General features: G+C 38.7%; 3 protein-coding genes across 3 annotated transcripts in view; 1 reads left to right on the top strand and 2 right to left on the bottom strand.

Annotated features, from left to right (window-relative positions):
• Positions 1-1,672: 1,672 nt before the first annotated feature.
• On the bottom strand, positions 1,673-4,090 carry LOC139141540 (uncharacterized). The gene has a single exon (XM_070711132.1). The coding sequence runs from the start codon at positions 4,088-4,090 to the stop codon at positions 1,673-1,675; it is 2,418 nt and encodes an 805-aa protein (XP_070567233.1).
• A 1,117-nt stretch (positions 4,091-5,207) lies between these two features.
• Positions 5,208-7,043, bottom strand: LOC139141539 (uncharacterized). The gene is made up of 2 exons (XM_070711131.1): positions 6,740-7,043; positions 5,208-6,253 (listed from the first exon to the last, which is right to left on the bottom strand). The coding sequence occupies exons 1-2, from the start codon at positions 7,041-7,043 to the stop codon at positions 5,208-5,210; spliced, it is 1,350 nt and encodes a 449-aa protein (XP_070567232.1).
• Positions 7,044-13,923: 6,880 nt separating this feature from the next.
• Positions 13,924-16,332, top strand: part of LOC139142193 (serine-protein kinase ATM-like) — a 44,477-nt gene continuing 42,068 nt past the window's right edge. Inside the window, exons 1-4 of the mRNA XM_070712046.1 lie at positions 13,924-14,167; positions 14,638-14,869; positions 15,240-15,410; positions 16,013-16,135. Coding sequence (XP_070568147.1) covers positions 14,082-14,167; positions 14,638-14,869; positions 15,240-15,410; positions 16,013-16,135 — 612 coding nt within the window. The 5' untranslated portion in view covers positions 13,924-14,081. The remainder of the gene's footprint in view (positions 14,168-14,637; positions 14,870-15,239; positions 15,411-16,012; positions 16,136-16,332) is intronic.

Here is a 16,332-nt window from a genome sequence, read left to right as displayed (position 1 = left end):
AAATGTATAACTGACGCTCTAGCCTTTCCATCGCATTTTAAGAGATGAACAGTTTCTTCATAAGTTGTTGGATGGAATCAATGCAATTTTAGTTTTAGTGAAAGTGATGGAGACATTGAATTTGCTTACATGTATGCTGATATTAGCTTGTTTCTACCAAAAATATTCATTATACTTGATAGTACAGTGAAGTATAATAAACCGTATCTCCACAGTGCACTCTAGTTATCTCTGCTGGCAAACAATATATGTTCCCCAGTCCTTAGATACAGGCAAGAATAGACTGGCTTAGCTGTGGTATTACCTTAATGTATGTGCTTAAAGGCCTGTGCAGGCCTCATATTGTCTCGCAAGAAAATTTGCTTACTCGCTTACAATTTCAATGGAAAACAAAAAGCTATGACACTCCATAATCCTATTACAGACTAGAACAAACTTGATCCCTGGATCAAGTCCCAGGCCTTTAATCTGGGTGTACAAAGACACAATGACCAGGTCATAAAAAATGCTGGCAAGATGTTGTTTCATCATGATTTTTCCATTGGAAAATTTGTCAGTTAAATTTTGAACCTTCTTATGATGCATAATTCTGTGAATTTATTCAACATTGACAATGGGGTCGACACCAGGTGATGACGAACGTTAGTCATATATCACCAATATAGTTCTACTAGTTTGCATAAATTTTCCCAGAAAGATTTTGACAATTTTAGAGATTAGACCAGGCTGTGGTTTTGTAATCATGTCCATAGAATGCTGCACACATATGCTTGGCCATGTATTTGACAACCGCAGCCGAGAGCCAAGCTAAAATAGAACTAAATTGAATTATAAAATATAACAGTATGTTCAATAATTATATCTCTTCCAGATCGCTTCGTTCTTCCAATCAGAACCTCCTTAAAGTTCCCAAAGCATGTACACTTCTTTATCAAAACACATTGTCTGTTGCTGGTGTGGATGAACAATCTCCCGAAATCAGTCAGGGACTCTGAGTCACTGACTAGTTTTAAGAAATCTTGTGTGGAATATGACCAGGTCTGAGTAAGCAGTCGGGAGACGAAGTCGTCTAATACTATAAATGACTACTTTATTCTATACTAATAATAGACAGTGGCTAATACAGTGAAGCATAACACTTGGGTGAGAGACCGTACATAGAGTCCAGTGACGTGAAGTGTCTCTGTTGAGGGTGGAAAAGTCTCTGATTAGGGAAGGCGAGGTTCCCGTAGATAAAGCACTTTGGCGGGAAAAGTGTCTATGAGTCACGAGAAAGGCACATGATGGATTAGACATATTGTCTTAGCAGATGGAATCTCTGGTTGGTAAAATAAACAGTGATAGGAAGCGGTGCCTCAAAGCTTAGTCTTAGAAGGAATGCTATCAGAGTATCTATAGTAAGACACTGTACTAATAATGACGTAATACAAGAATATATTTCCTAACATTCTCCCCGGCGGGAAATTTAGCAGTGTTCCAAATGATTGCAAAATCTCAATGAAACGTAAAATACTAAGTAGTAAATTTGGCAGTGAAATGTGTAATAAATGAAAAAGAATTTCTATTCTATGGAATAATATTGAGTAAATAAGTCCAATATATAAGAGTATATATAGTCGATATATACGAGTTCAGCAACAAGAGTTCACACATCGTTTAAATCTTGAATTCTTCAGCAGGCGATGGCGGCTGCAGTTCTGGTCGGTGGCCTCTCGCTGCTGGTTGCCTGGTTACCTGTTGTGTTTACGTGATCGTTGTTCTCTGTAGCTTGTTGTGTTGTGTTGGCGTTGATTTCCAGTGGGTACAGCTTGATGATTGGACGATTTGTGTGTCCATTAGCAGTCCTGATTCCTGCAGAACGAATGATGCCGTCGTTTCCGTAGTTTAGCTTTTCTACGGTGGCTAATTCCCAGTTGATTCGGCGTGAGGTGTCGCTGTGTACAAGCACAACATCACCGATTCTAATGTCATTGTCCGTTTTACCGTGAATTTTGTGGTGTTCACGTAAGGCAGTCAAGTATTCCGTTGTCCATCTGCGCCAGAAATGTTCCTGTAGTTGAGTAATGCGCAGATAGCGTTTCCTCATGTCATCTTCATTTCCGAATGACGGGTCCGAAATTTCAGTGTCGTCAACAAATGGGCGTGGCACGTTTGTGAGGACGCGACCATGGAGCATATGCGAAGGGGTGAGCGATATCGCGTCATCCGAATTTGAAGACAGATAGGTGATAGGGCGGTCGTTCAGCGTAGTTTCTATCTCTGTGATTATAGTGTTCATCTCGTCGAACGTTATGAATGCACGACCTAATACTTTCTTGATAATATTCTTTGTCAGTCCGATCATGCGTTCCCAAAATCCACCAAACCATGGAGCGCGTTTGGGAATAAAGGACCATTCTACGCGTTTGTTAGCCATGTATTGTTTCACATGGGATGAGTCGAAGAGTTCGCGGAGTTCTTTAGCCGCAGAGAGATACGTAGTAGCGTTGTCGGAGATCATCTTCGAAGGGAGCGAGCGTCGAGCAGCGAAACGGCGGAAGGCACGTAAGAATGAAGCAGTTGATAAGTCCGATACAAGTTCGAGGTGAATTGCTCGCGTTACAGCACAAGTGAAAAGACAAATATAAGCCTTTGTTTCCTTACCGTTATGAGTCGATTTGACGTAGAGCGTGCCAGTAAAGTCCACACCGGTAATGGTGAACGGCGGAGCTTCGTTCACGCGGTATTTCTGAAGAGGGGCTTGCACTGGATGTTGATACGGCTTACCAGTTACCTTCAAACACTTTACACATTTGCGTATTAATTTCTTCACAGCTTGTCGTATCTTGGGGATCCAGTGCCGTTGACGGAGTTGAGTAACCGTTGTCTGTAGTCCGGCGTGTAGTACACATTTGTGCGCGGCTAAGATGACGAGTTCCGTGAACCGATGATGGGTTGGAAGCAGACTAGGGAATTTCGCGGCGTATTCGAGCGGCGCGTTATGTAGCCTGCCACCACAACGAAGAATGTTGTCTTCATCTAAGAAGAGCGCGAGTAGTTGTCTAGCGAGCGTAGTTTTCGTAGTCTTTCCGAGGAGTGAGTATACGTCGGCGCGATATACTTCGAGTTGAACGTCTTTTATCCATTTGTTTTCGGCGCGTTGAAGTTCTCTTGCTGTAAGATATCCGGTTTTGCAATCTTTGGGCTTCTTCAAGTTCGATACGAAGCGTAGTACGATAGCGGATACGCGGAGTAGTTTAGTGAGCGAGCTGTATCTATTTGCGTCAACCACGTGTTGGATTCCGATTTGAGTAGAGTGGGCGTTGTCTTCAGGAGGAGCCGCTGTGTTTGCATGTCCGTTATTTGCTTTATCTCTATTGTCCGAGTCTACGATAAACACAGCGGTGTCGTCGTTGTCAGATAATTGGCAAACTGGCCAATCACCACGTTTGAGCCAATCTGGCCCTTCCCACCAGAGAGTAGACTTCTCCAAGTCGCGTGTAGAAATTCCACGTGTTACCAGGTCGGCTGGATTATCTTGCCCAGGGCAGTATTTAACTGTGCATGGAAATTCGTTGATTCTCTTTACTCTATTTGCGATAAACAGCGGTAGTTTCTTATCGCTTCTTATCCAGCGAATAACGCTTTGATTGTCCGACCATAGGAAGCGACGTGTGATATTTACTTTATCTTTCAGCGCATCGTAGGTGAAACGGAGAAGTTTTGAACCAATAAGTGCGGCCATCAATTCTAATTGCGGTAGCGTAAGTTCCTTCGTAGGAGCGACGCGAGTCTTTGCCATAATTAATGCAGTCTGGCCCTTGTAGCGTAGGTACACCGAGGCACCGAAAGCCTTGGTGCTTGCGTCAGCGAACACGTGTAGTTCATGTTCATCGCGTAGATTTGTACCTTCAGTGAAGTATCGACGACTGAAGGTAATGTGAGAACCGGCGCATAAGTCGGTTGCTATTGGTGACCATTGTTTGAGTAGGTTGTCTCCTAGAGGTTCATCCCAGTCAAGTTTTCTTTTCCAAAGTTGCTGTATGAACAGTTTCGCCTTTACGAGAACCGGCGATAGATATCCGTAGGGGTCGAATAAGCCTGCGGTCATTTGAGCAACTTTGTGTTTAGTCACGAGGTCGTTGGAAGGAGGTTGCCTTTTTTTCATATAAGTCAATGTATCCGAGTCAGAGTCCCAGTCCCAAACAATGTTGTGTTCATTTCGAATGTTTTGTCGCTTTTGGCGAGCGAGCGTACTTCATCACAGTCAGATGACCAAGAGTGTAGTTTAAAATCCACCGGCAGTCATGATTTCATTCGCGTCGTTGTAGTATTTCACAGCGTCGGTCGCGTTTGCACTCCAGTTATAACGTTATCAACGTAAATATTATCTTTCAAATCAGCAGAAGTCGAAGTTGCGTTGTGTTTTTCCAAGTGAGTTTTCACGACGGCGTTCAGAATAAACGAAGAGCAGACCGCGCCAAAGAGGACCGTTTTGAATTGATAGACCTTGAAATTGCTTTCAGGGTCGCTAGGGTCTGATAGCCACAGGAATTTGGTGAATTTCCGATCACTTTCGTCGAGGCGGACATTGAGAAACGCTTTTTAATATCGCTGATAACGGCAGTCTCATTTAATCGAAATCTGAGTAGTATAGCTGCCATATCGTTTAGCAGAGCAGGCCCAGTCTGTAAACAATCGTTCAAACTAGGGGTGTCAATTGATTGGCGACAGCTGCAATCGTAGACTACACGGATAGGAGTTGTAGTCGAATCTTTCTTAACAGAGCGGTGTGGTAGATAATGTCCACGAGTTACATCATCATCAGAAACTTCTTCAATAAAGTCACGAGAGATTTGCTCTTCAATAATGCGTTGTACGCGTTCAATAAATCTGGCTTTATCTGCGTACCATGGCGCGTGTGCGTTTCTCACTAATTTGATAATTGGTCGGTAATGGCGGGTGATCTGGTTTCCAAGGAAGCTTAGCAACGTATTTACCGTCGTCGATTCGTAAGTGGGTATCGCGAAATAATTCAAATTCGCTTACCTTAATGTCCGTTGAGTGCTCTTCATTTCTAATTCCGATGGTTTCTAAGTCCCAGAGAGTCTGAAGTTTCGTTTCTTCTTCCATAGAGTGCGTAGCGATATGTAGAATAGTCGCGTTAGCAGCGTTGAGATTGTTTCTCGCGTTTGTAGGTCCAGATAGCAGGTATCCGAATTTCGACTTCACAGCGTAGGGTCCGGGCCTTCGATGACTTCATTTTCGATGAAGTCCCACGAGCGATCAGCGCCGATGAGTACGGAGATTTCGAAGGAGGACGCGTCCGAGGGAGGATGGGCTAACGGTAGCCCCCGTAGATGAGGAAGGTCGACAAGCGGTTTCTTGATGAAGTTCTTCATGGCGGAGATCTTCGGTGCGATCAACGCGCTCATTTCCATTGGTCCGTCGCGAGTATGAAGCTTGAACGTAGCCGTTTCGTAGCGTTTACTTTGAGAGAGATCGCCCAATGTTGCGATACTAGTGTTGAAGTAACCGTCCGGTTTAATGTTCAGTTTCCGAATTAAGTCTCTAGCGATAAATGAACGGTTAGAACCTTCGTCGATGAGTACAACAGCGTTGACAGTTTTCCGTCCCGATGAGATAGGAACAACAGCGGTTTTCAGAAGAGCGGTTTCTTCTTTGTCCGAGGTAGCGAAGTGTACTTGAGTAGTTGCCGCGGCGGGTTGAGCGTGCGAAGCGTTCGCGGTACCGGGTTGAGGTGAAGCATCAGCGTTACGTTGAGTAGGGGTAGGATCGCGTGAAGTTTCCGAAGTCGTAGAGGTGGATCCCTGGTCCGATTTACAGAGTGAAGTGTGATGCTTTCTATCACATTTGCGGCATTTTCCTTTGGACTTACAGTCGCCGACTTTGTGTTTCCCGAGGCAATTGAAACACAGCCGGTTTTGTTTGACAATATCGTGTCGTTTCGAAGAATCGGTGACCACAGTGCAATCGTTCGGATAGTGTGGTCCTCGGCAAAAGGCGCAACTCTTTTCTTTCCGTTGAGTAGGGCGACGCGCGGCTGAGTTAGTCGCGGTACTTGAGTAAAAGGCGGCGGTACTAGGCATTGAAGACTGAATTGATTCGTCCAATTCAGCAGCACGATTGTTGGAAGACATTATCCGTATCTCGCGTTTGAGAGCCTCGCGAAATTGTTTAAATGTGTGAAATAGTTCATCCTCTAATGGACGTTGAAGCAGTGTCAGTAGATTGGGCGGAAGTTTTTCCAACACTATGATTAAGATCACCCATTCGAATCTTTCTTGTGGAACTTCTAACTGTTCAAGATGGCGAACGTACGTTTCTAACTTATTGTGAAATGCGGTCAAACTTTCGACAGTGTAAGCGGGGTTTTCCAATTTGTAAAAAGCTTTGACGTAAGCTCTGCGTATTTCTTCTTGTCTGCCATATTTATCGCGTAAGAGTTCTATCGCGTCACCGTAACTTTTCTTGTTTGATCTCAGTCCGTCTACTACCCCGGCGGGAGGACCGACGAGGTTTGCTCTCAAATACCGAAGTCACTCGGTGTTGTTTAGCGAGGCGTCTTCATGTATGAGAGACATGAAGTTATCGAAAAAGCTTGGCCATTTCATGATTTCACCGTCGAATTTTTCAAGAGTTAGTTTCAGCAGATGATTTCCCTTGTGTTTAATAACGGGCGCAGAAGTCGGCTCATCAGTATGTTTTCCAATAAATTGTCCATAAAGCTTCAACTTACTGGTGATGTGATCTTCGTATTCGTCTGCTGCTTCAAACTCTTCTTGTAACTTTTCGTTGTTGTTTTTGATGTGTGAAGAAATTTCGTCGTCCAATTTCTTGATGATCTCTAGCTTGTTCGAGACGTTGTTGGTGACTTTGGAAAGTGCTTCAATTTCTTCTTTTGTGGGGTTTTCCTTGGAAGTTATGTCGTCCGCTTGCTTCAGAAGTGTTGTTATCCGATCGCGTCTTCCATTTCTTTGGTATTCCAGTTCTTTAGTTTCCTTGGATCCGGAGGACCCGAAGGAGTTTCCGTTTCTTGGCATCGTTGAAAGTATGCTTCAGGCTGTAGTAGGTAGTCTCGCAATCCTGGTCTCGGCACCAGAAATTATGTGTGGAATATGACCAGGTCTGAGTAAGCAGTCGGGAGACGAAGTCGTCTAATACTATAAATGACTACTTTATTCTATACTAATATAATAGACAGTGGCTAATACAGTGAAGCATAACACTTGGGTGAGAGACCGTACATAGAGTCCAGTGACGTGAAGTGTCTCTGTTGAGGGTGGAAGAGTCTCTGATTAGGGAAGGCGAGGTTCCGTAGATAAAGCACTTTTGGCGGGAAAAGTGTCTATGAGTCATGAGAAAGGCACATGATGGATTAGACATATTGTCTTAGCAGATGGAATCTCTGGTTGGTAAAATAAACAGTGATAGGAAGCGGTGCCTCAAAGCTTAGTCTTAGAAGGAATGCTATCAGAGTATCTATAGTAAGACACTGTACTAATAATGACGTAATACAAGAATATATTTCCTAACAAATCTTGTAACAACTTTCTGTATTCTATTTACTTGTCTGATGCCTCTTCATAGTTTTTTACCTTCTCGTGTCTATTTATAGACAGAGAAGGTATTAGAGTTGAAAACCAGGATGCTGCTGTCAAGTACTTCCGTCTGTCAAGACTTCCGTCTGTCAAGATCCGTTGACATCATGCCATTGTGATGGGTCATATCATAAACTGGTGGGGGTGTTCATGGCTCAGGTTGAGGTGTGGGAGAACGATTTGAGCTATGACAAAAATCAAAAGGGACTTAGCGGCATAGCCACAGTGTTAAGCCTTTCTCCAAGGTTTCTTAGTTGACTACAATCTATTACAGACTACTGAGCTGACGTTAGGGGTACTCACTTTGTGTTTGCTCACTCTGTGAGCGCTTGTGTTTGGTACTGAGTTGCGTGGATATCCCCTCATGGCCTCACGTGATCTTGGCCTGTTGCATAATCTGCAGATGATCATATGCCTCCGAGTCTGAAAACTGTCATTGTGTAAGCCTGTCGGCATTTTCCTTGCATTTTTTCTCATTTAATTTTGCAAAATATCGGCGAGTACCTCAATATTTCAAGATAACCCTTTCTTCCAATCGTTTCCTGGAGTTTCAGAGTCATATGAACGAAAATGAGTGAAAGTTTTAGACAGGAAAATTGGACGTCGGCCATGTTCAATGTTACAGTACAATCAGAAGTTATGTGGAGGAATTAACCAACAAACACTATTCATGATGCCGCCCTCTAGAGGCAGACCCTCCTATATGAAGTACCACATTTGATGATTGTGGAAAGCTTGACCACACAATGGAGCATTTAAACTTTTAGAAATGACAAAATGAATAAGAAGGTATTCAGAAAATGTCAAATACTGCGGAAAAATGCGCAAATATTCAATATAAACAGGTTAACTGACTGGTCAGCTATAAAAAACAATGAAAATGTTTATGATCAAAAGTTTTTGAGATGCGCACATTTTAACAAATACAGAAATTATTAACATTATAAATATAAGACCAAACTATTTTTTCAGGGATGGGACAGGTTGGAAATGAGGGGTGAGAGACAAAGGCACTCCTATTGCTGCATGTGGATGCAGCCACACCATTTCATTTACAGCATACTTATTCACTGTGTTGTGTTCAAGTTCCATATTGTACTGACTGTCATACAAGGATAACATGAGCAAATCAAATCAAATTAGAAAAGGATCAATGCTGTTGTGTGGATTTTGCTGAACATAGCTGATTTTAATATTTCGCCCTATATATTTGGTATCCAGCAAAGGCATATTTTGATGTAAAGTCAAAATTAACACTACATTGCTGACAATATATATTTTACCGTTTCTGCATGAACTTTTCTTTTTTAAATTATAGTATATTAGTACTTCAAACAGATTAACAGTTATCGTGATGTCAACCCATAATTTTACATCACAAAGACTGTAATTCTGCCAATTTTTTTTTGTTTTTCAGTCATTTTATAAATTTTGCACTGCACAAGATGATTGAACAAATTGCAATGTTTGAATTTGTAAACTCAAAGAATAAAAATCCTTTGGTCACAGATTAAATTATTTTTTAAAAAGAAATTTACTCTTAAACACTTTTAGCATATATTCTTTACACGGTCATGTATTTCAAGGAAAATATGCCTATTAAAAACAGTAATTTCTTCACTTTCAAGTTTTTTTCATACTATGACAATTATCAGCCATGAGGTTATACAAACACAAGACCAGATAGTCGTTTTCATCATTTTCACAGGACTCTTTGGAAAATCCATTAAAAACAGTTAAAAGTGACTTAAATGATCACTTGGTATACATTTAATTTACAGATGCCAGGTTGTGTATTTCACATGCACTCAGGTCAGTAAGGAAGTGCGTCATTACTATTTTGGACTGTGAATTCTTATTTCTGAATTATTTAACTTTTTCCCACATTGAACTATCTTTAGGTAGTTTATACTGTGGCTTAGAATTTTTTTTGATTGATGTATTTAATCATCTTTTGGGTTCTTTGGGTCCATATCCCACCTCATGCCCCTACATCATCAACTATTTACCAACAACTCCATGCCAACAACCAATTACCTGACCTGGCCACACATTAGAGAAGGTACAGCGTCATTGACGGTATTTTTTTTGGTATTTGTACTTCTGTGATTTTTGTGTTTTCAAGTTGGTGCTGTAATATGATTTTCTTTTGTCTATTCAACGTCCATGAAAAGAGGTGTTTCACCTATGGAGTTATCGAGTTTAAACAAAGATTAATAATAGTAATAATAGTAATAAAAATATATTAGCTTTTATTCAGCGATTTTTGTGAGCAAAAAGTCATACAATGACTTGGCTAACACTATATTGCCATCTCTAGTTCTACAATAGAATTTTTATTAATATTTCTTTTTGAATGCAGTCATCCCTTACACATCTTCTCTTTCCTTTCTAAACATCGATATTCACCAGGCACTTCAAAATTTAGGTCTAAATCATGTTTTGCTAACCTATCTGCAAGGACTCAACAAACAGCTGACAGAAAACAGCCCAGAGCTGAGTGAACTGCAGTACCAAGCAGCATGGAGAAACTGTCAGTGGAATATGGAAGACCAGGACAGGTAAGATTTTCCTTCCCCAGTTTATCCATGGTATATATCATGTTTGCCCAGCAGAAGAATAGGTAACCTTCACAGGGTTTTACTGTGTGGGCAAAGTGAGCACTTTCATAGAGCATGCCTTGATATTTAGATCCGGCTGAGTCGGCTCAAGTGAAACTTCAATACTCAAAGAGTCTTGAGATCATTGAGTCCCCTTCTCACAGGAACATGTTACAATGATGAAGTCAAATGAGCAGTGTACCTGAATTTCTCCTTGTACAGAGCACTTTTATGTTTAATAGGAAGAATATATGGCATCTTCAACATACACTACTATCAGAGTACACTGCAAATTTGCAGTGTCAGCTATCAACAGGAATATCATCTTCATGAATAAACCTTGACAAGTGCATCATTTGAAACATACAGTAGTGTAGCAATCAAAAGATCTTACAGTTTACCCATATGACTATCACAGAAAAACAAATGTATTTGCTGTTTATATAAAAAAGAATGAAGTTTTTATTTTGTGTGGTTTATGTGAACATTCAAAACTTTATTCTTCTCATATATAGAGACTGTAGCCATATTTAGTTTCCCTGTATTAAATTTGAGATAACTTTCTGCAGAGGCCATAGTCTGTGTCTCTTCTGCAAAAACATGTTTTAATTGTAGTTTTCTCTTTCATATCATGGTGGATTTATATTAGCCACTAGGTTGGCTTGTCCAATCTTCTCATAGGACATGCTACAGAGAAACTGGCTTCTCTTAAAGATCCAAAATGTGAAAGGAAGTTTAATCCCCAATTAAATTGATAATGAACCGATGTATGGCGTTTTTTAGAAATAGATTCTTTTGTATATATATGTACATTGAAATGTATGATGGGCTGAGGCCTTATACTGAAATAGATGATTGACTGATTGATTGATTGAGATTTCAATGGAAATTACAAGTTAAACAAAAAATAGACCAAAATCATCTTCATATGTATTTATTATTTATTTCTCTGTTAAAATACCATGTACCATTTGTTACAAGCTACATTTGACTACTTTACTATTTCAATGGAAATGTACATGGAGTTTCCAAATACTACTATTTTTCTGAAAATTCACACTTGTGTCTTGCATCAGAAAGTACACCGTTAATTTACTGGTCACACTACTAAATACAGATGTCCATTTTTAACCCTGAATATCTAAACTATTTGTGTTAAGTCTTGTTTGCCTATCCTTCTTCAAAACCTGTGTGGTTAAGTAATACAAAATTATCAACAAAATTATCACCAGTACAAAACATATCAAATAATTACAGAAAAGAAAACTAAGAAAAGAAGACAAGAGGAAAAAAAGGTGCAATGTGAAATAAACACATCAAAAATTCCCACTGATGCAGGAAAAATATAATAAAATATTTGAAGAAGTCTCCAGGACTGATTATCTCAGCTCAGCTGAGACACTTTTATAAATAAAAGTTGCAGAGCTTATCAATTCTTGACAAATCCTTCATATTTATAATTTACAGAATCTCAATTTAATGTTTTTCATAAATTATAAATATGAAGATTTGTCAAGAATTGATAAGCTGTGCAACTTTATTTATAAAAAAATTACATTGAGATTCTATATTTTGGCGCGGGGTGAAAATAAATTCAGAAAAAAAAAATAAATATGAAACCTAATTATGTCAGTTTTTTCATTATGAATGGTTTATAGATAATTTGCACAGCCAATCAAAATAATGTATTTAGCAATTTAAAACTAAAGAACTCATTGAAAAAGTTAATATGTATGATAGATGGCCGTGCACGAAAAGCAGTGTACAAACAATCAAAACTCTGTACACAGAATTACATGTAAAAACACAAAATAGAAAATATCTCTGTGTTCAATTTAACATAAATGTAATATCAGATGTAATGTAAAAGCTTTTCTAGCATGAAGGAAATGTATAGGAATGTAAATGGAAAGTTAACTTTTGGAATTCAAAGTTACTTTTAATATACAAGATGACAAATGAAGTGACAAGGCAACAAATTATCAGACAGAAGTGAAAAGTTACAATGAAAGACATTGCACCACTTTTGATGTAGCAAAAGATATACAGTAACTGTTGATTTGAAGTTGTGCAGAAAAAGGTGTGTGAGTTCGTGTACGGTACATCAGCTGAAGTGATAATTTCCATGTCGCTTCAAAACATTCAGTTGTGCACACAAAACAGCATATATGAAATTCCCTGCCTTATTATCTTGTTTGATCAAATGTATCCATGAATGAGTATTTGTGTCAAACTTTGCAACACAATAATATAAGCTCTAATAAGGTCTCTGGAATTCATTTCTTGGCTTCATAATGCTATTTTTAATTCTGAGATTAAATCTGGTGCGATCATTAGGTCAGCCATGAGAAGTACAGAACCACTGAACTTCTCTGCTGCCGAGCTGTCCATTGGCATCATTGTTTGTCCATAATTTGGTTGTTATGGAAGATCAGGTAGACACAGAATAGCATGCACTCAAATTACCTGGCCTCTGGCGGCGGCTAACTTCCTGTACTTTGAGATAACATTATTTTTTAGATAACATTATTTTTATGTACAAAATATATTTCAATAGTGTGTATGGCAAAGTTCACGTAAAGGCAAACTCTCATCAGTGCCAGGTTTGTCAGTCATTAATAGACCAGTTAATTTTTTATCAACAGCTTTTGTCCCCTTGTTTGTCTTTGGAAGACACTGTACCAGATTTATATACAAACAAATCCACTATTGAAGCAGCTCAACCAGAATGTACAGACCTTAAGTAAGCTCACATCAGATAGATGAACTCAGTTTTACCAAACATGAACATTAGCACCATTTGAGTAATTCGCAACTTCACGCAGAAAATGAAATTCTCTTGAAATCATAGGCTCATGCTATCGATTCAGAAACTACATTTTCTCTATACAAATGTCTTTGTTGACAGTTGCCCATCATATCACAATGCTTTTGGTTTTTGATCTTAAAAGAAAGAGATGTAAATATCAGTCTCAAGTTTGTAACTAGAAAGATTCTAAATTTTACTACACTACAATGATAGTCTTTCTATTGTCTTAATTGACAGCAAACTTTTGGGAGCATTGTAGGCCAATTCTTCACTATAGTGTTTTGATTCATTTAGCTCTTTGGTTGATTTCAGGTTAATATGATTACCATTTTAATATGTGGCCTGATGGCCTGAAATGAAGATAACATAATTTGTGTTACTTTAGAATCACTATTTATGAAGTTCACCACTGGCTTACAAGGCCAGCCTAACCTGTAACTTTTGATCAATCTTTTCACCAGTTTTGTTTTAATGTCAACTGCAGTTTCTTGTTCTGCTTTGCAAAACATATTGCACTGCAGCCTGCACATATAGTCTGTGTTTTCATTGTTGGCAAGTGAACTCTGGACTGCACTAGAATTCAAATGTCAACAAATAACAATGCACTTCACAAATAGAGAATGATGCTGTTTTAAACAAGCTAACAAGACAATCACTAACTTCAGCCCTGGTGCACAGATGAAAAACACTGCATTAGCTAGTACATTGTTTGGATTTCCGAAAACTCTGTTTCTAAAGTCCCAAAAAAGAGGTTTAGCCTATGGTAGCTTCATCTTTTAGTTCAAAATCCTGATATTTTGTGAAAGCATTCTGGACTCTCACTTTGTACACTTTTAACTTCACAATTTAATGGTTCCGCAACCAACTTTTTCCACTCTACAGTGACTTACAGCATACCATACATTATCTTCACATCCACATTGTAGGTCACTTGAAACAGACACAGGACTTGGCTACAACCAATCACTATACCACAGTTTGTGTGTCCTGAAAGATAGAGAAGCAGGCACATTTAAAGACTCTGTAAGCCAAGCAAGACAGGAAGTACTGAAGAGTTTGAACACTGCCAGCATGGAAAGTATGAGGAATGTTTATCTAACACTGAGTCAGCTTCATACATTGGTTGAACTGGAGGACTTTGCTTTGCTTCTGTTACAGTAAGTTTTATAAATCTTCAGTTTCTCAGGAGGTTATCTTTGATGTTTTATCTCATCTTTTATGAGTTATTTTTAAACAAGGTTGTTTCAATAAATGTTCATCTGACAACAAAACTGAAAATTCAAGTACCGTTATTGTTTGCATTTCAAAGTTCAACATTCAAAATCTTATGATTTTTGTAGCACTTTTTGTAGTAGCAGTTTTTATTGCATTTTGTCCAGCCCCTATGCAAAGGAGTTATATTCCAGGTAGAACAATTACAATGAACAAACGCTAAGGAAAAGGGCATTAATCAAGAAAGCTCCAATGTATGCAAAGAACACAACAATATTTATTTGCAGACAATCAACTCTTTGCATGATTGACAAGCAGCATCAATACGGAAACTGAAAGGATGAAAGTATTGAGCAATAGTTAAAATAAACCATTTAGTATGATGTAGTAGCTTTAATATTTTAATATTTTTCAGAAAAAATGGAGATTTTGACAATCTTCAAAACAAATGGAATTCACAAGCGGCAATTCTCTCTCAAAATGAATATGAATTCCTGGAACCAGTGTTAACTTTAAGAAGTGTGTTACTGCAACTGTTACAAGACAGCCATTCAAACACAACAATTAGGGAAAAGAGTATCCTCGACTGGCAAATGAACCACCTGGAGTACACTGCCAAAATTGCCAGGAAAGACCAAAGATATCAGGTGATGGTCCCTAAGTTGCAATCAAATCAAGCGGGTAGAGAGTTGATAAAATGTGTTTCAGTGTTCCTTTTTTGGGGTGAAAGTTGTCAACTTTTGAAATTATGAATTTGGATAATATTTTGACTTTGCCACAGCAAGTAAGAAATTGCCAATCTCCACATTTCTGAACACTTGTAAATCACTCCCAGTTACTTTGTGTTGTGTTACGAGAATTTGTATTCCAACAATAAAACCTGCAAAACTTTGTTTATGTCTATATTCATCCACCCCTCCTCCCTTGACATTCATTCATTCATCTATTTATTTATTTACTTATTTACTATTCTTTATAAGATTTATTTTTTTTGTTTATGTGTTTACTTACTTGAAGGCTGCAGAGAGAGCTATTTTCTTCCTGAAACAACTAGATCAAAGTGGTACATTTGGTGAGAGTCAGGTATCCTGGTCATGGAGAGTAGAAGAAGGCAAAATGTACTGGGCTAAAGGTGAACAGGATACTGCAAAACATGCCATGAAACAAATGACTGAAAAACTTGCCAAGGTAAAGGGATAATGCACTATCAATAAGGATGATCCAAATGATGATTAAAGATGATAATGATGACAGTTATTTGACAGTGATTACAATGATGATGATAGTGGTGTTGGTGGTGGTAATGACAGTGATGACGATGATGTGATGATGATGTCCATGATGATGATAATGATGATGATATTGATTTTGGTGATGACAGTGATTATAACTATGATGATGATGATGATGATAATGATAATTACAGTATTGGTTATTTTGGTGCAATTGTGGCAGTCGACAAACTGTTCAATTTCAGTAATTGTCGATATTATATCAAAATTGTGTAGTTGTGATTCATAGTAGGATGTGAGATCTGACAGCAAATACTTGGACGAGATTAAATATAAGATGGTGTGATAGATGTCATGAGATTCAATTATATTATCACCTCAAAGAGCAGATTGAAATTTGTTATAACAGTTGACAAAAATAATGTCATTATTGTCTTTATGTCTTCCATTTCATCTCCTGGAAGAACTAATGGGACAGGTTGGAAAGTGTTAGGGACGTTTAACATTGAGTACTTAATTGTGGTGTCGCTGATAATTTTCACTGATTTATATTTGCAGGTGTACAACAAGAGCAGAGCTCTGACCCAGCTTTATGCTCAGGCTCTTGGTATCCTTGGTAACTGGTCTGCAGAGACACACTCTGACAGTCCAAATATCATCATGTCCGCCTACTTGGAAAAGGTATTATCTAAAGTTTTGATTTGTTGTGAAAGTCTCCAGCTTTCATTTCTTCATTTCTCAGTTACTTTGCTGTATTGTTTGTTCTAACTTCAACACAGTCGCACAAAAATGTAGGTCAAAGTACAGAAGATCAATACCATCTCTATGCAGTAATAGACAGAAAAAATATCAAGAAACTGCCTAAATGAGACTCTGTT

Source organism: Ptychodera flava, chromosome 10 (genome assembly GCF_041260155.1).
Source record: "Ptychodera flava strain L36383 chromosome 10, AS_Pfla_20210202, whole genome shotgun sequence".
Lineage (NCBI taxonomy): Eukaryota > Metazoa > Hemichordata > Enteropneusta > Ptychoderidae > Ptychodera > Ptychodera flava.
This window is presented reverse-complemented; position numbering and strand designations above follow the sequence as displayed.

Coding starts and splice junctions, on each gene's coding strand:
- LOC139141540 (XM_070711132.1), bottom strand. CDS start 4,090: ATGACCGCAGGCTTATTCGACCCCTACGGATATCTATCGCCGGTTCTC.
- LOC139141539 (XM_070711131.1), bottom strand. CDS start 7,043: ATGCCAAGAAACGGAAACTCCTTCGGGTCCTCCGGATCCAAGGAAACT. Junction 6,254..6,739: donor ATACGAAGATCACATCACCA/GTAAGTTGAAGC, acceptor TCTTAATCATAG/TGTTGGAAAAACTTCCGCCC.